This window comes from Talaromyces rugulosus, chromosome I (genome assembly GCF_013368755.1).
Source record: "Talaromyces rugulosus chromosome I, complete sequence".
Taxonomy (NCBI): domain Eukaryota; kingdom Fungi; phylum Ascomycota; class Eurotiomycetes; order Eurotiales; family Trichocomaceae; genus Talaromyces; species Talaromyces rugulosus.
Genome location: NC_049561.1, coordinates 6,144,864 through 6,166,005, shown reverse-complemented (window position 1 = coordinate 6,166,005; position 21,142 = coordinate 6,144,864). Strand labels below are relative to the sequence as shown.

The following is a 21,142-nucleotide window of genomic DNA, read 5'->3' as shown; positions in this document are numbered from 1 at the left end:
TCCCACGCTGAAAAGAAAGCTCACGTCAAAACAAAGAATAGAACGATTACATCCTTCCACACATCGAAGTCGCCTCCCTGCCGTGTCTCTGGCATTTGTGCACACAACGATCGCGCCGCGTTGTCTGGGGTTTGCGCCCTCCCACCACCACCATGAGCGTGCTACTCGAGACCTCGCTGGGTGACCTGGTCATCGACCTGCTGGTGGACGTGTCTCCCAAGGCCTGCGAAAAGTGAGTCGCCCCTTTTTTCTTCCCCCCTCCCAAGTGCTTGTCGGTTTTGTCGTACAAGCAAAAAGTAACTGAATGTGAACTAAGATCTCCCTGTTAGCTTCCTCAAGCTATGCAAAGTCAAGTATTACAACTTTTCCCCGGTGCACAGTGTCCAAAAGAATTTCACGTTTCAAACTGGCGATCCAATCGGACCTGGCTCCTCCGACAGCGATGGTGGCTCTTCGATATGGGGTCTCCTGCGCGGCCCTTCGCACAAAACGTTCACCGTTGAAATACCGCCCAAATTAAAACACACAGAAAGGGGAACCGTGAGCATGGCAACGGCACCCTCTTCGACTGACCCGGATGAGCGTCTGGCGGGCAGTCAGTTCATTATTACGCTGGGCGATAGTCTGGATTACCTGGATGGCAAGGCGGCCATCTTCGGCAAGGTGGTTGAAGGCTTCGATGTCCTTGAGAAGATAAATGAGTCTTTTATCGATGACAACGGTAGACCTCTCAAGGATATTCGTATCCGGCACACAGTGATTCTCGATGATCCTTATGACGACCCGCCCGGCCTGAATGAACCTCCTGAAAGCCCGGTGCCGTCCAAGGCCCAATTAGCCACCGTTCGGATCGCCGATGACGAAGATCTGGACGAAGACATGGATGAAGAAGCAATGGAGAAACTTCGACGAGAACGGGAAGCACGAGCTCAAGCTTTGACTCTGGAAATGGTGGGAGACCTTCCTTTTGCCGAAGTGAAGCCCCCAGAGAATGTGCTTTTTGTCTGCAAACTCAATCCCGTCACTCAGGGTGAGCCCAATTCCTTTTTTCCTCTCTCTCTCTCTATATATATCTCTCTAACTAACGTCATTGTAGACGAAGATTTACAGTTGATCTTCAGTCGCTTTGGACAGATCCTGTCGTGTGAAGTGATTCGCGACAAACGAACAGGAGATAGTTTGCAATATGCGTTTATTGAATTCGACAACCAAAAGGACTGTGAGCAAGCTTATTTCAAGATGGAGGGCGTCTTGATTGACGATCATCGAATTCACGTCGATTTCTCACAGAGTGTATGCTGGTCTCCTCGTTCTTCTTTGACGGTCTATACTGAACCTCTGGTTTCTAGGTCTCCAAGCTCTCCGACACCTGGCGACAAGCTACGATTTCCAAACGACAAGGCGGCGGCTTCGGCGGTATATCGAGTCTTGAACGGAAACGCCAATACCGTGCTGCTGACAACCGTGGTCGCCCTGACCGTTACGGCATGGTCTTTGACAAGGACGAGATGCGCCGGCGTCCAGACACGGACACCAAATCAGCACGGCCTGAAAGGTCACGCAGTCGTAGCCCCCGGCAGGGGTCTTACCGAGGTAGAGATGATGACAGACGTGATGACCGACGGCGCCATGACCGAGATGGGGGTCGCGAGAGGGGTCGGGGATCTTACAATCGCAGAGAACAAGACCGACAGCGCAGGTGAAATGTACGATACGATTACTGGAATCAAAATGTGATGTAATAATAAAAATCTATGAATCAACAAGATGAGCGTTGCTTACTTGCGCATTGGCCAATTGGAATGTACATCGTTGGCATTCAGCTGGAAATACGGAGTAATATCTCGCTGCGATACCTAGTGCACAAAGAAACATGCAGAGAGAAACAAAGCTTAAGGGGAGGGAATTCCTGACCTAGGCCACAAAAATATACAAAAATATCGGGCCTGAACTGGGAATTGAACCCAGGACCTCTTATAATTTAGACTGATTGTTCCCAAAACAAGAATTCTACCTCTGAACTATCCAGGCGGCTCCGGAGGTCATTATTTGAATCTAGATCTGACGTAATGTCAAGATCCATTCTACCAACCAGAAAGCCAGTTGCTTGCTTTTTACAACAACTTCCTCACACTTTTATTATTAGTAGTACTTCTAGTATTATTGATTTATTTCTAGGTAGTATGAAAATTTTTTAGGGGGGACTTAATAGTGCCAAAACCATTCCTGTCAGCATCCCTTCACGTAACAAGCCACAGACCAAGGTACAGCCACAACAATCGATAGTCACAGAGCCCCTTTTTCTCAGTTGGTCCATTGACCCCATTCTGCCGCTAAATAGCGTGATATGTACTAATGTAGTAGATACCAGTAGTACGAAGGACTGGAATGCGTCATAAGCACAGGAGTCCGCCCTGTCAAAGTCCAATTCCCGTAGCTGAGTCTGCCAAATTCTGACGTTATACCAACCGATTCCTTTTTGAAACATAGAATGCGACATGACGCTCAGGTGTCTAAGAATACATAATAGTAATAATAATCTAAATATATACGTCAAGAAAAATGATACTACATCTGCCAGGCCATTGGACTACGCCACGATTTGCCCCTCCACGTGCCCCGCTTCGGCGGGCAGTCAGACAGGCTATTGGCTGTCTGTCCGCCCTCGTTCCAAGGGCAGCATCCCCATTGGCCGGGGACCCACTTGGGGCTTGACTAGGTAAAGCGCCCCGCCGGCGGCATGTGAATCACTCCCGCCATTAGCTGCTGGGCGGTGTGGGCTGTTTTGTTCCCAGGAATAATCTGAGACATAAACAACCGACCGAGCTTCAACTCTCTTCTTATTTTATCCTTGACGTCCGTCCTGCAAGACCGGTGTCGAGTCAATTCAATTCCAGTCTTCTTTCTATCTATTTCTCTTTCTTGGCACCGTGCTGAGTGCTGTGTTGTGTTATCCCTTTCAATTGAGCATCTTCCCCGCACCAACCCAAAATGGCTGCCGTTGTCCAAAACATCCTGAGCAAGATCCAGGGCAAAGCTCAGGATGGCCCCAGCGAGCCCTCTGCTGAGGAGTTCCAGCAGCTCAAGGCCAAATACGAGAGCGCCGGTCAGGGCCACGTCTTTACTTTTTACGAAGAGCTGCAGTCCGCCGAAAAGGGCTTGCTCTTCCAGCAGCTCCAGACCTTTAACCCCAACCGCATCAACGAGCTAGCCGACATCGCTCTCAACCCGCCCAAGGCCTCATCTGAGCCCGCCAAGCTCGAACCTCTGCCCGCGTCGGCTACAGCATCCGTTCTAGACTCGGATCCTAGCGATTTGCAGCGATATTACGATGAGGGTCTCAAGATTGTCGCGGAGAACAAGGTGGCTGTCGTCCTCATGGCCGGTGGGCAGGGCACCCGCCTCGGCAGCTCGGACCCCAAGGGGTGCTTCGATATCGGTCTTCCCAGCCACAAGACTCTCTTCCAGATCCAGGCAGAGCGCATTGCAAAGATCCAGGGCCTTGCAGAGAAGGTGTCCAACAAGAAGGCAGTGGTGCCGTGGTACGTCATGACCAGTGGTCCGACCAACAAGCCGACCGAGGAGTTTTTCCAGAAGAACAACTTCTTTGGTCTCGACAAGGAAAACATTAAGTTCTTTGAACAGGGCGTGTTGCCCTGCATCTCCAATGACGGAAAGATTCTTCTGGAGAGCAAGTCCAAGGTACGTTATACATTGGCAGCTCAACTAGGAAAAAACTAACAAGGACCAGGTTGCTGTCGCTCCCGACGGCAACGGCGGTATTTACCAAGCCCTCATCACCTCCGGCGTCAGGGAAGATATGCGGAAACGCGGCATCGAGCACGTCCATACTTACTGTGTGGACAACTGCCTTGCCCGTGTAGCAGACCCGATCTTCATCGGCTTTGCAGCCTCCAAGAACGTCGACATTGCCACCAAGGTGGTGCGTAAACGAAATGCGACCGAATCTGTGGGATTGATTCTCCAGAAGAACGGAAAGCCCGACGTGGTGGAATATTCCGAGATTGACAAGGCGACGGCGGAAGCCATCGACCCTGAACACCCGGGAGTGCTCAAGTTCCGCGCCGCCAATATTGTCAACCACTACTACTCATTCCGATTCCTGGAATCGATCGAATCATGGGTTCACAAGCTGCCCCATCACGTAGCCCGCAAGAAGATCCCGTCTGTGGATTTAGCAACGGGAGGAACCGTGAAGCCCGAATCGCCCAACGGCATCAAGCTGGAACAGTTTGTGTTTGACGTGTTCCCGCTCACGCCGCTTGACAAATTTGCCAGCATCGAGGTCCGACGTGAAGACGAATTCTCCCCGCTCAAGAATGCCCGAGGCAAGGGTGAAGACGACCCAGACACGAGTAAGAGGGATATTATGCTGCAGGGCAAGCGCTGGATTGAACAAGCCGGCGGAATTGTCGTCACCGAAGGCGACAACGCTGGCGTCGAAGTGTCTCCGCTGATCAGCTACGTAAGTTTTGCATTCAGAGGTCGTTTATTTCCATGTCTAATTTTGTTTTACAGGGAGGCGAAGGTCTAGAATTCTTGAAAGGCAAGGAAGTCCGCGCAACAGCTGTCGTCGAGAAGGAATAAAAAAATGTACCAAAACAAATCAAAAGGAGAAAAGAGAGAATACCCTGCGCTGTTTAGTTTATAACTAATTTCATACGACAATGAAGATGTTAATGTATCGTTAAACACCTGCCTATGACGCATGTTGTAAAAAAGCTGTATGCCATATTATTGTATCGCCCTAAACCAAGGGCTAGACCCCCAATCCGGCCCGTGCACAACGCCAATCTGGGGATAATGCAAAAAATATTCACACTTTACGCAATTCGGAAAAGCACGGAAAAGTAAAGTTTTTTTTTTCCGTTTTCTCTCAAGGAAATTTTTCTGTGTGGCTGTAGAGAGAAAGAGAGGATCTACGGTAGTGGAGGGGTCCATTTTCTTTTTCTTTTTCTTCTCTTTTCTTTCCCTTACGTTTTCTACTTACTGGGAAAAAACAAACATATTTTATTCGTTGAATATTTTTTTTCTATTTTTATTTTGCTCGTGGTCTGTTGGTGGGCTAGGAGTGAGTTGAGGTTTTTGAAGTGTCGTGTAAGTATCTATCTATTTTCTTTCCATCTTCCTTTCTTCCTTTAAACATCGCCCTCCATGACCCATCGCATGATGCATTATGATTCGCTAGTTATGAAAAAATAAGAAAGAGACGAAAACAAAAAGTCAAGGATATTTATTGGTGGCTACTAGCTATTAGTGGTTTTTTCGCACAAGGTTCTTGAAACGTTCACCAATATTAATCAATTTTCTCCGCAGATCTAGACGCGTTAAGAGGTGGCTTGACCAGTGTGAGTTTTGAGCTTATTTTTTTTAAGCATTATTTTTTATCCTGCCTTTGCTGGTCCATTTCGCGGGGGAAAAGAGGCTTTGAAAATGCATCACCATTGGAAGCGAATATGAATGATCATTTCCGGACGGCGGTGTCGTCTGGTCCTTCCCGAGCATATATAAATTTTTTTGTCCCGCTAGGCCGCTCAACCCCGAACTCAACCTTCACCAGAAAGAATAATTCATTTCGTGCTAACTTCAGAAGAGTGAAAAGAAAGGAACAAGATTAAATACGATGTTGTTGTCTCGTCGTGCCTGCTACAAGTGTGGCAATATCGGTCATTATGCCGGTTGGTTGAGCCTACCTGTTGTTGCATACATGCATCGGAGCTGACTCGAGAGGTAGAGGTTTGCTCATCTTCGGAGCGACTTTGCTATAACTGTATGTTTATCTGTCAGAAAGTTATCACATGTTCATTGCTAATGGCCGTTTCTAGGCAAGGAACCTGGTATATACATCACCTGATGCGTTACCGGTATTTGTGGCTAATGGATGCTAATGCAGGACATGAATCGAATGCTTGTCCACGACCACGCACTACTGAGAGTGAGTCGACTCTCTCTCTTGGAACAGAGCACTTCTGACAGTCTCTTCTAGCTAAGCAGTGCTACCACTGCCAGGGACTGGGCCACGTTCAGGCTGACTGCCCAACCCTGCGTTTGAACGGCGGCTCTTCCAACGGCCGGTGCTATAGCTGTGGCCAGCCTGGCCACTTGGCTGTAAGTTCCCAGTGAATCTTTGTTTTAGAAAGCGAACTAACAGTTCACTAACTTCGAACAGCGCAACTGCCCAACCCCAAACGCCCAGGGTGCTGCTCCTGCTCCTGCCCCTGGTCCCGGCCCTGCTGCTGGCCCTGGTGCTGGCCGCGGTGGCCATGCTTCCCGTGGAAACTTTGGCGGATCTTTCCGTGGTGGTTTCGGAGGATATCCTCGTGCTGCCACCTGCTACAAGTGTGGCGGACCAAACCACTTTGCTCGCGACTGCCAGGCTCAGGCCATGAAGTGCTACGCCTGCGGTAAACTAGTGAGTAACTGATTTTGGACTGGATAGAGAAAGAAAAAATGTTTCTGACGTACTGTTCCTCAGGGTCACATTTCCCGCGAGTGCACTGCTCCCAACGGAGGACCGCTCAGCTCTGCTGGCAAGGTCTGCTACAAATGCTCCCAGGCCGGTCACATCTCTCGTGACTGCCCAACCAACGAGAGCAACGCTGTTGCTGCTGCAGCTGCTAACGATAACACCGCTGCTGCCGCTGCTGCCCCTGTTGCGGCTGCCACTAGTACTCCTGCGCCGGCGACGACTTCGACTGCTGCTCCAGCTGTGGCTGTTGAAGGTTCGGCCGATGCTTCTTCTGCTGCTGCTGCTCCAGTGGCTGCTCCTACCACTGCTGTGGCTTAGGGGCAAACCGACATCCTTTTTCGAAATCAACTCATCCCATTCTTCCTTTTGTATTAGGTTTGCCGGGCTCGGCCAATCATTAACCTTTCAAAATCACGATTCCGTTTTTTCCCTCATCAATACCATGTCGTGCCTCTTCTGATATCTTCAGTCAGAAGATCTCTGGCCTCGACCCTTTTTTTAATGTCTTCGACGACCACCGAAAAGTTTCTTTATTAATACGAAAAATGAAAAGTCCCAGGATCCAGCATGGGTTATTGGATCTTTACTTACGCCTTTGGCTCACGCCCTGATGTCATCTCATGATCGACGTCTATTGTTATGAATTGTATCTGGTTGGAACGAAGCAAAGTCACCGAAGCTGCAACCGGCAAGATTTGAGGACGCGTTGAGTAATGGAGTGTGGTGGATGAGGATTTGTCAAGTCGGAACGAGTTTTGTGTGAACTGACTGCGGAGTGGGAGTCTTTGAGGATGGGGTGTGGATGATGTGGAAGTACCCTCGCTTGTGTTCTGGTCTGGTTTTTGTTTGACCAGAAAGAAGTTTAGTTTTTTTGACGAGAATTGACAGTTTGATTCCCAGGTGCCACGTGATTTGTAGGGTCTTCTTCGTAGGGAAGGAGCGGTCCCTGTGCAGCTTCCCTCTTGCACCTTCTCCTCTTCCTCGTAATCTCCGTCGTGCTTCTTTGTTTCTCCTCTCTCTGTTGAACCAAGAAGAAAAGCCACCATCATGCCTGCCTCTGCAGCGAGCGATGAGTTCGACGAAGATGTAAGAGCCCGTTCTTAGCATCCAAGATCATGTCTAATCGGCGCAGGACTTTATTGTCGACATTGACAACATCCAAGCCCATGGTATTGCATCCTGAGACTTAGATGTGACTGTACGCCTGCTGACAGGAATAGGCATCGGAGTCGCCGATATAACCAAACTCAAGGCCAATGGCTTCTACACGGTTGCAGTGCGTTTGTCCGTACTACGTCCTTCTCGCGCGCTGATCGTCCTGTAGTCTGTTCATGGAGCCACCCGCAGGTCCCTATTGAAGATCAAGGGCTTCAGTGAGATCAAGGTCGAGAAAGTGAAAGAGGCTGTTCAAAAATGCCTTGTAGGACACCAGCCTCTTAGCTACAAGTGAGCATGACTAACAATTACAGCCCACTGCGAACGGATTCATGACAGCAATGGAACTATGCCACCAACGCAAAAAGGTGTTCAAGATTTCAACCGGCAGTAAGCAGTTTGATGCCATACTTGGAGGGTGAGTCTCGTTGTTTCCTGCCAAGGTTCCCGTTCTCACATGCAACCAGCGGATTCCAGAGCATGAGCATAAGCGAAGTATATGGAGAGTTTCGCTGCGGAAAGACACAGCTGTCGCATACCATGTCGGTCATTGCTCAACTGCCCAAAGAAATGGGCGGTGGCGAGGGTAAAGTTGCCTACATTGATACCGAAGGAACGTTCAGACCTGAGCGTATAGCCCAAATCGCCGAGCGCTTTGGCGTTGACCCGGACTCTGCGCAGGAGAACGTTGCCTATGCTCGTGCACTGAACAGCGAACACCAGCTGGAATTGCTAAACACTCTTTCAAAGGAGTTTGTCGGCGGTGATTACAGGCTTTTGATCATCGACAGCATCATGAATTGCTTCCGTGTCGACTTTTGCGGCCGTGGCGAGCTCGCCGAACGTCAGCAGAAGCTCAATCAGTTTCTCATCAGACTAGCACATATGGCTGAAGGTAGGAATGTTCTCGTTCTTTGCGTTTGGATGGATTGTACGAGAGCTGACGGTTTGTATTGCGTAGAGTTCAACGTCTGCGTATTGATGGTATGCCTCGACCACCTCATAGTGATTGCCCATTGACTAATTTGGTAGACAAATCAAGTGCAAAGTGACCCTGGAGCGAGCGCTCTCTTCGCAGGCGCTGACGGCCGCAAGCCTGTGGGAGGACATGTTCTTGCGCACGCCTCGACTACTCGTGTCCTTCTCCGAAAGGGACGCGGTGACGAGCGTGTGGCGAAAATTCAAGACTCTCCCGGTTCGTTGGCTTCTGAGTTATGTACGATTTAAACTAATTCGAGTTTGATAGATTGTCCTGAGCGTGAAGCGACGTACATCATTACCAACGGGGGCATCAACGATCCGGATAAAGCATGAGACATTTTAATTTCACCATTTCTGTTTCCAAGTAAGAGATTTACGTGATCTACGAATGTGATATGCATTGTTACATGCTATATATTTAAGAATTCAATCAAGATCAAAGTGTCATTCCATCTAGATACAACAGCCAATGATGTTGCCGCAGCGGCCTCGCGTAAACCTTCCCTAGACGATAAGCTCCGCTCAAATTATTTTTCAAGCCTGTCCTCCGTCACGGAACCAAAAGAGAAAAAAACTCGACACACAACCACAATCACAATACCCCAATCGCTACGATGCCTAAAAAGGAGAGCAAAAAAGAGAAATCCGTCACGGAAATATCAGGCTACACAGTCCTGCCAATCCAACTCCCGACCGCACCTGCACTGCCCGACCCCGTCACGCATTACCTATACGTGCGCCCTCATGAGCCGCGCATTCCAGACCCAGATGCCGCGCGCTCGCTGTTTCTGGTCAATATCCCCATAGACACGACGGAAACACATCTGCGGCATTTGTTTACGAGTCAGTTGTCTGCGGGCCGCGTTGAGAAGGTGCAGTTTGAGGGGGTGTTTGGGGGGTCAAGACAGCAACAACAACAGCCGAAAAAGACGACGACGGAGACGGATCAGAGCAAAAATAGAAAAAAACGCAAGAGGCATACAGTGACAGCCAATGAGTTGGAGGACCGGCTGGGCGCGTTTGAGTTTCCGTCAACATGGGATCGAGAATTACACGCGAGCGGCTCGCATGCGGTTGTCACGTTTGTCGACAAACCGGCGATGGAGGCGAGTCTGAAAGCAGCACGGAAAGCAGGGAAATCAAACAAACACACAATCGTTTGGGGTGAAGGAATTGAGGAACACCGCATATCCGCGCTGGGTCCGGCTCGCTATAAAAAGCATATCAAACTCGGCTTCCCGCCAGCCGACGAGCTGCTGTCGATAGTCAACGGGTATATGGAAACATTCACCCAGGCTGAGGAAAGGCGAGCACTCGAAGCGGCACGCAAGCAGCAAGAGCCCGACGAAGATGGGTTTATCACGGTGACGAGGGGACCCAAGCTAACGGATATGGCGCGAGACGACGAAGTGCGCGAGCTAGTCGAAAAACAGAAAAAGCGCGAGGAAGGACTGGGCGATTTCTATCGATTCCAGATGCGAGAGAAACGCAAGGAGAGGCAGCATGAGTTACTTAAGAAGTTTGATGAAGATAAGAGGAAGATTGCAGAGTTGAAACGACGGAAGGGTGGGATTTTGGTGGGTTTTCTCTCTACTGATTAGAGAACTTTTTTTTACTGATTTTCTTATAGCCCGAGGGAGTCTGATTTTCTTTCGGGGGTGTGGTTTTCTTTCTACATTGTTCCTTCGCATTGTCGGCGTTGTCTTTGGAGGCGTTTGGTTAACTGGTAAGTGGATTTATCGTCACTACTCGCTTGTTTCTCTTCTTTCTCTATGATGAGTCCGCTGGGGCCATAGTAGCATAGACCTCGGGGATTCCATTCCCAGAGTGTTTGTACCGTGCCTGCAAAAACCAGCTTTACCAATAATCTTCTCACTTTTCTGATGTACTGCGTTTGATCTGGTTATATTTGGGGTTTTTTATGGGATGCAGCTAATGTTGTTTAGTGTTATCAGGATAGGAAAAGTATATATGATAGAATAGGAATAATGAGGCTTGAGTGCATATATTTATCAATCGTGCTATCGTAGTATATTGCTGAGCGGCAACTTTACGCGACCCCGCCGGCTATTAATTATCAATATCAATTGATGTCATTGACCGACCTGATGCACCACGAAATAAAAAAAACATCACCAGCGACTATACAATCAGACAGAAGATAAAAATGTCAGCAGGAGGCTTCCTCCACGTCGCCCCCTCACCATCCCCTTCTATCGCAACAAATGCATCCACCATCACCCCGTCGCGCCTCCCGCGTCAGCGCACACACCCCCTCAAACCGGGGTCAATGAAAGAGACGGCACTGATCAACCACGTTGACGGGCAAATGCTGCGCATTAATCGGCGGCATGCGAAAAAGTTTAGCAGGAATATTGACGAGCATACGGATGAGAGTACTGCTGACGGCGGCGGTGGTGGTGACGGTGATGTTAGTGGGTATGAAGGGTTCGGAGAGGTGGTACGCGATATCGAGCGTGTGATTGATGTTGTGTGGGTTAGCGGGACGCGTCAGTGCTGCTCTTCTCCTTTTTTTTATTTATTTTTCATCTTCTATTTATTTTTTGGAAGAAACCAAAAAAACTAACTGGTAAAAGCACCACTGCAAATCCCATATCTAATCTCCGTGGCGGGCTTGGTCAACACATACCTGCCCGACTACCCATTTGCACCCAAATCGACATTCCGTCTACTACGCAAACTCGATTCGGTGTTTGTCAGTCTTCTGACCGGCGAAGATGCCGAGTCCGGGTTGCCGTTGAGCGGGTTTGAGTCGAAGAGGAATGTGGTGAGTATGACGGAGAAGGTGAGGATTAAGAGTATTGCAGAGGCGTGTCGGGTTGCGGCTGTGGAGGCGAGGGAAGGTGAGGAAGAATATGACGAGGAGGAGGAAGACGACGAAAATGATGATGATATGGATATTGATGGGTTTGGCGAGCCGACTGGGCTGTGGGAGATGGAGACGGCGAGGATATATGAAAAGACGATACAGTATCTGGGAGACGAGCTGGGCCAGGGCGCAGAGCTGGTTGTTTAGTGGGCGGTATCATGGTATCCTTGTTATTTGATCTTGATATATCAATTGATACAATTCCTACATCTACCGATGCTAGTCAGTATACATACTAAGTGATAGATGTCTGATGATATCACAGCCAATCGCAGGCGCACGGACACAGTCCTCAGCCACTCTCCACTTAAATCGGCGCTCTTACTGGTCCGAGTGGGGCATCGATGGGGCTTGAAAAAATAGATTACAGCTTTTTCCATTTTTGTGGTAGTCTCGTATCGTCATGGTATTGTTATCCGCGCTGAAACAAAGAGAAAAGAGATGCATCACACACATAAAACGGTGTCTTCAGGAAGTCGGTCCTTGCAGCAGCAGCAGCAGTTCATCATGTAGCAAGTCTGGTGAGCTCTGCTGCTCGCGGCAGATCTCGATCTTTTCCTTAGTGCCACAAAACGGATTGGTTTTTATGAGGTCACTTCTATATGCATCCAAAATAACTGTTGAAGTGGCCGAACACATTATAAATTCATTAATCTTGAATGTTGGGATATGCTACTATCCGCAGTCTGTATGCCCCTGATCCTTGCAGATTGTTACATCACAGCGCGTCAGGATAGCCTCTGACCCCCTTGTTCAGGGCAACCTGCATGGAGCCTGTCTGACCAGTCATTTATTCAATATGGTAAAGATGTGTAAGGTTTGTAATTCCAGGTATAGTCAGTGCCAGTCTGTCGGGACGGCGGTGGTATTTGATTGATTTTTGCTAAGTAATAATTGCCGGCTGCCGCTCTTCAAGACACGATTGAATACGTAACTTGAAACTAAAAGCAACACTGAGCAATGCACAACATAGCTGAAACCAGGTTAATAAAAGCGATTAGCTAAGGGACTAGCTCACTAGTCGGCTCCAGCGACTCCACTGCTGCCCAAAGTCGATGCTCGGAGATGTAATGATAATGATAATCAAGACAGGATTATTCAATATGACGCGGAAGAAATAGAACAAATAATAATAATAATAATAAATAAATTACGTTGCCTCAAAGCAGCGCAAAAAACATACGCGTATGGGCTAGTAAGCGGCATACATCTCAAATACAATGATACAGGGAGCGGGTGGGTCGCCCTCTGGCCGCCAGCCAATCCGGCACGGATACCGCCGAACGAACCAGTCAACTCGCGTTTGCTGCTCTTGTCATTCTTAGAGAGAGACAAGAGTCTTCCTCGCACCCCCGCTAAGCTCGCGGGAAAATCCTTGTCGCTTGCTTTGCACCTACCTCTGTTCTCCTTCCCTCTTCCTCTTCCTCTTCCTCTCTCTTCTCGCTCTCTCTCTTCTTGCTCTTGCTCTCTCCCCTCGCATCTGTTTCTCCTGCGCTCCCCTTGTGTGTCTGTGACGGAGTTTTTCCTTTTTCTCTTTTTCCCCTGCAGAGTTATTCTCCTATAGCCATTCGATTCGTGTTCCTTTGTGTCGCGGGTGTTTAGCTTTGCCAGATCGATCGGTTTCTCCTTGCCCTACACCTTGCCCAGTCTTTGCGCTCCCACGCCTTCGCGATTATTCTTTTTTGGCAACGATTAAGAATTTACTTCGCTGTTACTTTGTAAGTCGCTTGCTCTTTTTTTTATTTTGACGCCCCTCCCCTGCTGCGATGCTATCGATGTTATCGATGCCATGCACTGCCTGCTTCCCCTCCATTCCCACCACGACGCTGCGCAACCGCCCACTGCGCTCGACCACCACCAACCTGGCACGATCGGACGCGATGCAATCTACCTAGCTACCATTTCGACCGATTCGATCGTCAATTCTTTTTCTTGGTTTGGGCTCCGACGCTATTTGCGCTCTCGAATACCTCTGAAGCTCTCGCTCTCGCTCTGGGATGACTTGCAAGCATACAATGGCATCTATCGGCTGGCTACGTGCGTCTAAATCATCGCCTGAAGGGAACGCGACCATACAACTGGACGAGCAGTCTATACACAAGCAGTGGGACAGTTCTATCTGGGAAAATCGAGAGTCAAGACATGATGCGCGGATCGAGCCGGGTGCTCCAGCCGATGCGCGGTTGTACCATATCTTGCGCCCGCGTCCTGCGCCGGAAACGGAAAGCGGAGGCAACCACCCCCAGAAAAAAAAGTCGCCAACCTCCCAACTTCCTTACCTGATGCACACGTGTCTCTGCTCTGTCATCTACATTGTACCACTGTGTATTGTTGAGCAAGCGAATGCACGATACCCCCGGACCAGTACTCCTCACTGCGCCTCTACGACGTGCTCGCCCACCGGATGCACCGCGACTTCTCCCGACGCTTCCCTGCTTCTGCGACCTCTCTTGCACTTCCTTCCCTCCATCTTGACACCACGTCGCGCTTTGGCTTTTATTTTATCGTGAACTTTGACTAACCTCGTGCGCCGCGCATTTTTAGAAAGTAAGATACCTTTGAGCATCTTTTGCGCAGCCTTTTATCTGTCGATCTTCACCATCTTTCATCAACCTGTCCTTTCTCTTCACGATTCGTACGAGCTTCCAAGTCGCGACGGCCATCTAACGTATACCTGCAAAGTTATTCCTCGACTGTGTTCTTTCGTGCTCTACTTGAACTTTCATTCTCACCACAATGTCTTTCCAAAATTACGAATTTCAAAACCAGGGTGATGCGGCTGCGCCTACTGGCGCGCCAGCCCCGACTGACGCCAACATGACCGGTCAGGGTGACCCATCGCCCGCACCTTTCAACGGCCAGGCCCCTGGTGAGCCCTCGGCCGCTCCAGTCGCCCCCCAAGGTGGTGATGGCAAGACTACTCTCTGGTATGTTTGCAACAGACGAGATTCCGAGTGAAGATCACCTACTGACATCTCATCATAGGATGGGTGAACTTGAGCCCTGGATTGATGAGAACTTCATCCGCAATCTGTGGTTCCAGATGGGCGAGCAAGTCAATGTGAAGATGATCCGGGACAAATTCTCCGGGTAAGCACCCCCGTCTGTCGTTTTTTGCGTTGCCCCTCCCCCCTTAACGTAAGAACTAATATTGACAGTAGAAGCAATGCGGGATACTGTTTCGTCGACTTTGCTTCTCCTGCTGCTGCCGCCAAGGCCCTCAGCCTCAACGGCACCCCCATGCCCAACACCACCCGCGCTTTCAAGCTCAACTGGGCTACCGGTGGTGGTTTGGCCGACCGTGGCCGCGACGACCGTGGCCCCGAATACTCCATCTTTGTTGGCGACTTGGGCCCCGAAGTCAACGAATACGTCTTGGTCTCGCTCTTCCAGAGCCGCTTCCCATCGTGCAAATCCGCCAAGATCATGACCGACCCCATCAGCGGAATGTCTCGTGGTTACGGTTTCGTCCGCTTCTCGGATGAGAACGACCAGCAGCGCGCTCTGAGCGAAATGCAGGGAGTCTACTGTGGCAACCGCCCCATGCGCATCTCCACCGCTACCCCAAAGAACAAGGGCCCTGGTGTCGGTCCTGGTGGTGGCATGGGAATGCCCGGTGGTCCTGCCGGTCTGTACCCGCCGAACATGGGTGGCCCTCCTATGGGTTTCTATGGCGCTCCTCAGCCCATGAACCAGTTCACCGACCCCAACAACACCACTGTGTTTGTCGGTGGTCTTTCTGGCTACGTGACTGAGGATGAGCTCCGCTCTTTCTTCCAGGGCTTCGGCGAAATCACCTACGTCAAGATTCCTCCTGGCAAGGGCTGCGGCTTTGTTCAGTTTGTCCAGCGCCACGCTGCCGAGATGGCCATCAACCAGATGCAGGGATACCCTATTGGCAACTCTCGTGTTCGCTTGAGCTGGGGTCGCTCCCAGAACAACTCCGGCCCTGCCGGGACCCCCTACCGTCCTGCTCCCCCGCCACCAATCTATCCCAACATGGGAATGCCCCCGGCTCACCAGTACGGCAATTTCGCTCCCATGAAGGTTGGTCCACCATCTGATGCCTAAAAAAAAAACAAGTCACACACGTCGACTGACTGCGTCTTACCACTTTTCTTTTTTTTCTACTTGATAGTAAAAGAAAATTTTACCCGCAATCATGCACAAGAGTTTATTTTCTTTCTCACCTCGTCTCGATTCCTCTTCGCCATGAGCATGGTCTGGCCTTCGGCTTGCCTTGTCCAATTTAATTTCGCTAAGGCTCTTGTCTTGCTCTTGACGAGCAACATCTTTTTTCCGGGCGTTTGCTTTTCCTCTGAGCGGTCTCTCTTCTCTTCTTATCTTTCGAGATTATGGATGTGTCCTCAACGTCCGTGTAAAGCGATTTTCGGCCTAGCTTTGTTCCTCTTCAGTGGCTTGCCTTTTGCCTTTCTCTGCGTCTAATGGGTGCACGAACTCTTATGCCCTCCTCCTCCTCCCTTCCGCCTCAAGATTGATTTTTTTTTTTCCTTTCGTTTTATTCTCGATCCCTTCCCTGTTGGGTCGGCTGTGTTGCAAAAAGTTCTTTTTTCTCTGTTCCTTTCATGAAGCCTCTGTTCTCATGAATCGGTCCTGTCGAACGTGCTTTTGAGGTTGTTCTATCATGCTTTTTGTAGACTGACGACTGTACAACATGCAAGCTGCTCTCGATTTCCCCTCCGTCATTCCCAAGTTTCCTTTCCTGTTGTCTTTTTCTATCTTCTCCTTTCTGTACTCACTCGAGATTTCTCTTCATCTCCCTTACGCTCTTTAGATTCACCAATCATCCTTTCCTTGCGTTGCGAATTTCCTTTTTATCCTCGTTTTTTATACAGACCTGTCTCCACGCATGGCGTCGATCTCCTTGTGCGAATTTATCTCTCGTCATTTTGCATTGATTTGAATGCCATGGGCCTTGTTCGGGTTTGTTTGCCGAGACTTTCTTGTAGCTACTAGGGATGATAGATTGATTGCCTTGTGATGAGCGCCCTCGGAGTTACGGACCTCAGCTTTCATCTCCATCTGGGTCGGCTGTTTCTGTTTCTTGCTTTGCTTATCAGAATGCCATTTCATTGTTCAATCTCCATTGCTCGCGTCTTTTCGTAGTGACTTTTTACTGTTGTCATCACCAGTTAGTAATGATGGTATATTATTACCCGAAAAGGCAGTCGCGCCTGCTGGCTGCTCCTTCCTTCCTGGCAGCGATGTTCTCTCTCCTACTTCAGACTCGACCACCTTGTTGTCATCTTGCTCATTCTGCAAACGAATGCCATTCTTCCTATTTTTCACCAGAGTAACCAATACCACGACGCAGTGTGAACACGGAACCGGAGTGCATGCAGTATGCGGTACAGCAACTGGGACGTCCTCCTTTTCCCAGCGAATTCGAAAGTGCCGATTCAGGAGTTTCGCACTCAATGTTGTGTTACCAGTGACAAGGGTTTGCTTGATTATCTTTATTTATTCGAAGGATATCTTTTTATGCTAACGCTCAGGCGGAAAAAAACACGCAGACTCCCCGTATCTAAATACCTCGTTCATCAATCCGCAGCATTATTTCAGCCAAAAGTCGCTGGGCCAGCTTCCCATCCTGACCTCGTTCATCCCCAGTCTGCCGCAGCAGAGCCCGTTTCGAGTGTCTATACACAGTTGGGAGAAGCCATGTCCGTCCCGGATTGTGGAGAGCCTGATGCATCCGGATGACTGCGTCTTGTTCGAGGTGAGAATCTATACGGACAATGTCTGCGTCGCGTAGGTTTTTTTTTAATAGGACACCTCTTGAAGCTGTCGTTGCTGATTGATATGCGTCCTTAGTGGCAGTCTTTTCAGTCCGAGGACATTTTGGCCGCATGTGATAGGTGAGCGATTTATCTACTCTTTTTACTTCCGTGTTGGCTAACAGGATATCTGCTAGAATTGAGTTCCCGTATGTCTACAACCTAGGCTATTTGAGCAACGCTAATTGACCTTCCACTACAGAGATGGACAAGAATGGAAACCAGGAACTATTACGGTTTCCCACTTTTCACCCAGAAGTTCTGGATCAGTATGTCTGGGACGCAGCCGATACGTATGGTCGCCTAAGGATTGTGATTTCGGAAGGGTTTGCACGGCCTCATCGCGTTCCTCCCTTTGAAAGAGTCAAGGATATCGTTGTGTTTTCGTTCCAACATGCTCCTCTCAGTAAGTGTGAAACCCAATCTACCGGCTTCTTCGTATACCAACAAAGCAGATGTTCTCGAGAATTGCGGAATAGCTTGGCCCAATCCAACCATGTGGTCTCAACTTCCTACAAATCTGTTCAGGCATCAGCTCAATTACGGAGGTTATGGTGCTTTTGGCGATAATAAAGACCGCCTTGATGATCTCCACACGCATTCGCCCACTCGGCATGACAGCACGCGTCTTGAGGCGGCGAGAACAAGTGACAATGGCGGTGGCCATCACGATCTCTACTCAGGTGTCCCTCCATGGGCGCAGAAATCATTTGTTCCGGCACCACCACAACCACCGCCACCGATGATGAACTGGGCCAACATTTACGGCGACAGCAGGTTGAATCTGCAGCCTTCAAATTTTGGGGGCATGTATAATAACGGGTTCACTGGGCTGGATCCGTTTGTCGACCCACCGATGGTGCAGCGTATCAATCAGACGCAACGTAGCTTGGACGATATCTCCATGCCAGATGCTGGTCCAATGTCTGTGAGCAGCCGCGCCATGTCGAGCGTCAATGGAATGAGTTACGATCACAGCCAACACGCCAGCTTGGCTGCCTCACGAGATGACGACAACTATCAATTCGTCGAGTTGATCAGTCCGTCAAAAGCACACCGGGCGTCTTCTGCTGCGCAAAACTCGGTTCCTTCAATGCCTCCTGTGTCACGGCCGTCAGCTGCTGCTCAGGCTCGCTCCGAGTCTTACTCCAAAGCTACATCCAAGGTCCCTCATGTAGAATCGAAAGACCCAAGGCAGATTTCGGGTTCCAGTGTTCGATCGAGTCAAGGTGGGAGTGTTGTCGAGACAATCACCACTCGGAGACTTCTTGTCAGTCCGAAAGATCAAGTCAAAGGCAGAAAGGAGGGCAAGGCACTTGCCCAGAAAAGCAGCCAAGTGGGATCCGAGCCCCCTAGTGAACCATCGAGCAGAGAGGCGAGTAGAGAAGTGAGCAAGGAAATAGGCAAATCGAGCGTACGCCACCCTAATGTTGTGGTACATACGACTGAGAGCGTTGTACGTGTATCCGGTGAAGCAAAGAGAAAACGGCAGGTCAAGGGACCTGACGAGGCGGCGTCTCAGACAAGTGAATCGCCAACGAAGAAGATGTCTCGCGTTGAGAAGGCCCAGTTTGTTGCAGATGAAGAGGGCGAGATTGATTGATGGGAGATGGAGAGTGATTATTGTTATCGGTTGAATTCTATGGTATCTTCCTGAGAGCACGATGCTTATGCAAGTGTTGTTTTACTTTCCTTTCGTTTGAGGCTCAACCTCCTGATAAAAATGTTACATGACGTCTTTCACTTCTTAAGCTAATCCACACACGTTAATCGAGAGCAACGGAGGTAGTGGCCCTGCACGCTCCTTCCTGTTTAGGCGCGCGCTCACCTGACCCACCAGTGTCTCTTCTTTTCCGTTTGCTCCTCCGTTTGCTCTTTGTCTTCGACTCTCTTCCAGGTCTATCCATTGCAAGACTGCCACATATTACAACACTACAGCTACAGCATCTCTCACATCTGACTGGCGGTCATCAAAATGGCATCAGAGGGACGTGTCAAGACAGAGCCGACTGCAGCTCGTGGAGATGAGACGGCTCTCTTTGCGGGCAGCTTCTCGACACCTCCAAGCTGGCCGCCAATTCTTCTTCCTATTCCTCCAGGACTGAGCTTGGAGGAGTCCAGTCGGAAACCACAGGCTTGCTTTGTGCCTAATCTGGGTGGTGCTGCTGCAGGTGTTTACTCGCATCTGCCACCGCCTCAGTTTCAGTCTTATCCGACGGTGGAGGGCATGGGGCAACAAGGGTTTCCCTCTGTTGGTGTCAAGCCGTTCACACCTCTATGCTCGCTTGGCCCTGTTGTTTCTTCTTCTTCTTCCTCTCCTTCCGCCTTTGAAAGCATTGCAAAACCATACAGCCCCTCTTACCCCTTTGGGGTCACCACCAACTTGTTGGAGCAGCGCCCCGAGCAGAATGGTTTCAAGCATGATCCTCCCGATGAAGGAGGAATCATAAGCTCTAGTAGGTATTTGATTCGTCAGAAGATCGTCGTTGGCCAGCCTCTGCACGAAATCGACACCAGGAGCTTGTCAGCCAAGCAGGTGCTTTTCTATTTTGGCGTGCTGACTCTGAAGGAGCCATGTCTTCAGCCGAGCTTTGAGTACGCCCAGGACCGCTCTGGCATGTGGTCTGCAAAGCTTGTGCTCTATCGAGAGTCAATAAGCATCCCACGCATGTTGACCAGGATGGGCGCCAAAGTAGAGATTTGCCGTGTGGCGCTGTCGCTTTTGAAGCCTCGCTTTGCCGGTTGGAGGGTTCCAGATGAGCCGGGTCTGGACCTTACGGCGCCAGAGTGGCTTTGGGGGGCTTTGCTAGAAGGTAGGCTAGTCATCGGGCAAAATGCTGGATGTCGTTCGTGGATGCTGACTTTCTGGGAGACTACGCATATGTGAACCAGTTGCCCTGTCCCATATTTACGAAATACATCCACAAGGATGGTTATCGCTACGAGATTCAAGTTGGTGCCGTTGTTTGCTGGGGATCGTGCAAGTTTTACAGCAATGAAGCCGATGCCGCTGATGCCGCTGCTCATCAGGTCTTGTATCAGTTACTGACAGAGGGCTGCCATGAGCTTAGCCCTGTGTCTGTACCTGAAGAGCCTGCCCAGACAACAACGCGTGTTCCAGCTGCTGCAGCTCGAAGCGGCATTGCAAATATGAAAATTAAGATGGAGCCCGCATTCGAGATCGATACAAGGGTTCCCAATACTCGTCTCCCGAAGCAGGAAAGGAAGCGACGCCGCGGTGTCGTGTCCAACCTCGTTCCGCTGCAAAACGCTCGTATCCAGACCCTTGATCACGACGATAGGCCTGAGCCGCAGAGCAAGTGGAAAATTACTCGGCATGATTTACTAAAAGAGCTCAGGCCATTGGGCACCTGGATTGAGAAAGTCGAAAGTATGTCTTTCTTTCCCTATCAACCCCCCCAAAAAAGTGTCTTTCAACTAACTGCTCATGATATAGAAATGTGCGAACTCCTCCACCTCACCCCCCAATTCTCAATTGAATCCACCCCTCTCCCCATCCCGACCACCGACCCAGAAGCCCAAACACACGCCGCCTGGGCAACCTTCCAAGACGATCCCTATCTCGCGCGTGCCGGCGCCATTGGCAAAGTCGACGGCGTTGAAACCAGCACGACGGACGCCAAAGAAGCATGTTGCCGACGCGTGTATAACTATCTGATTGACCTTGTTGAGCAGGATACGGCGCTGGAAGCAGAGGAGCGGGAGGAGAGGGAGTTTATTAAAAATTTTGGAGAGATTAAGAGGCAGAGACTGGAGGCCGGGGGGTGGAAGGTGCCGTCGGTTCGGTGATGGGTTTCTTGTAAATAT

General features: G+C 49.9%; 7 protein-coding genes and 1 non-coding gene across 8 annotated transcripts; 7 read left to right on the top strand and 1 right to left on the bottom strand.

Moving 5' to 3' along the window:
• Positions 1-152: 152 nt before the first annotated feature.
• On the top strand, positions 153-1,703 carry TRUGW13939_02109 (uncharacterized protein; the record flags this gene model as incomplete). The annotated part of the gene is made up of 4 exons (XM_035485304.1): positions 153-232; positions 330-1,030; positions 1,097-1,293; positions 1,350-1,703. 4 exons carry the CDS (start codon positions 153-155, stop codon positions 1,701-1,703), a joined length of 1,332 nt encoding a protein of 443 aa, XP_035341197.1.
• Positions 1,704-1,943: 240 nt separating this feature from the next.
• Positions 1,944-2,031, bottom strand: TRUGW13939_02108. Its single transcript has one exon. It is a non-coding gene; the product is annotated as a tRNA-Pro (tRNA).
• Positions 2,032-2,991: 960 nt separating this feature from the next.
• TRUGW13939_02107 (uncharacterized protein) lies at positions 2,992-4,608 on the top strand (the record flags this gene model as incomplete). Its single annotated transcript, XM_035485303.1, has 3 exons — positions 2,992-3,702; positions 3,752-4,486; positions 4,540-4,608. The coding sequence occupies 3 exons, from the start codon at positions 2,992-2,994 to the stop codon at positions 4,606-4,608; spliced, it is 1,515 nt and encodes a 504-aa protein (XP_035341196.1).
• A 1,085-nt stretch (positions 4,609-5,693) lies between these two features.
• On the top strand, positions 5,694-6,445 carry TRUGW13939_02106 (uncharacterized protein; the record flags this gene model as incomplete). Its single annotated transcript, XM_035485302.1, has 4 exons — positions 5,694-5,699; positions 5,756-5,791; positions 5,847-5,885; positions 6,191-6,445. 4 exons carry the CDS (start codon positions 5,694-5,696, stop codon positions 6,443-6,445), a joined length of 336 nt encoding a protein of 111 aa, XP_035341195.1.
• A 1,092-nt stretch (positions 6,446-7,537) lies between these two features.
• Positions 7,538-10,271, top strand: TRUGW13939_02105 (uncharacterized protein; the record flags this gene model as incomplete). The annotated part of the gene is made up of 10 exons (XM_035485301.1): positions 7,538-7,576; positions 7,623-7,659; positions 7,711-7,766; positions 7,815-7,910; positions 7,960-8,063; positions 8,113-8,540; positions 8,607-8,629; positions 8,678-8,840; positions 9,194-10,203; positions 10,257-10,271. 10 exons carry the CDS (start codon positions 7,538-7,540, stop codon positions 10,269-10,271), a joined length of 1,971 nt encoding a protein of 656 aa, XP_035341194.1.
• Positions 10,272-10,793: 522 nt separating this feature from the next.
• TRUGW13939_02104 (uncharacterized protein) lies at positions 10,794-11,663 on the top strand (the record flags this gene model as incomplete). Its single annotated transcript, XM_035485300.1, has 2 exons — positions 10,794-11,136; positions 11,224-11,663. 2 exons carry the CDS (start codon positions 10,794-10,796, stop codon positions 11,661-11,663), a joined length of 783 nt encoding a protein of 260 aa, XP_035341193.1.
• Positions 11,664-13,531: 1,868 nt separating this feature from the next.
• Positions 13,532-14,026, top strand: TRUGW13939_02103 (uncharacterized protein; the record flags this gene model as incomplete). Its single annotated transcript, XM_035485299.1, has 1 exon — positions 13,532-14,026. The coding sequence occupies one exon, from the start codon at positions 13,532-13,534 to the stop codon at positions 14,024-14,026; it is 495 nt and encodes a 164-aa protein (XP_035341192.1).
• A 226-nt stretch (positions 14,027-14,252) lies between these two features.
• Positions 14,253-21,124, top strand: TRUGW13939_02102 (uncharacterized protein; the record flags this gene model as incomplete). Its single annotated transcript, XM_035485298.1, has 12 exons — positions 14,253-14,443; positions 14,502-14,606; positions 14,678-15,563; positions 16,852-16,885; positions 17,033-17,288; positions 17,352-17,395; positions 17,452-17,463; positions 17,517-17,720; positions 17,794-18,840; positions 19,300-20,127; positions 20,187-20,705; positions 20,772-21,124. The coding sequence occupies 12 exons, from the start codon at positions 14,253-14,255 to the stop codon at positions 21,122-21,124; spliced, it is 4,479 nt and encodes a 1,492-aa protein (XP_035341191.1).
• Between the last annotated feature and the right edge of the window lie 18 nt (positions 21,125-21,142).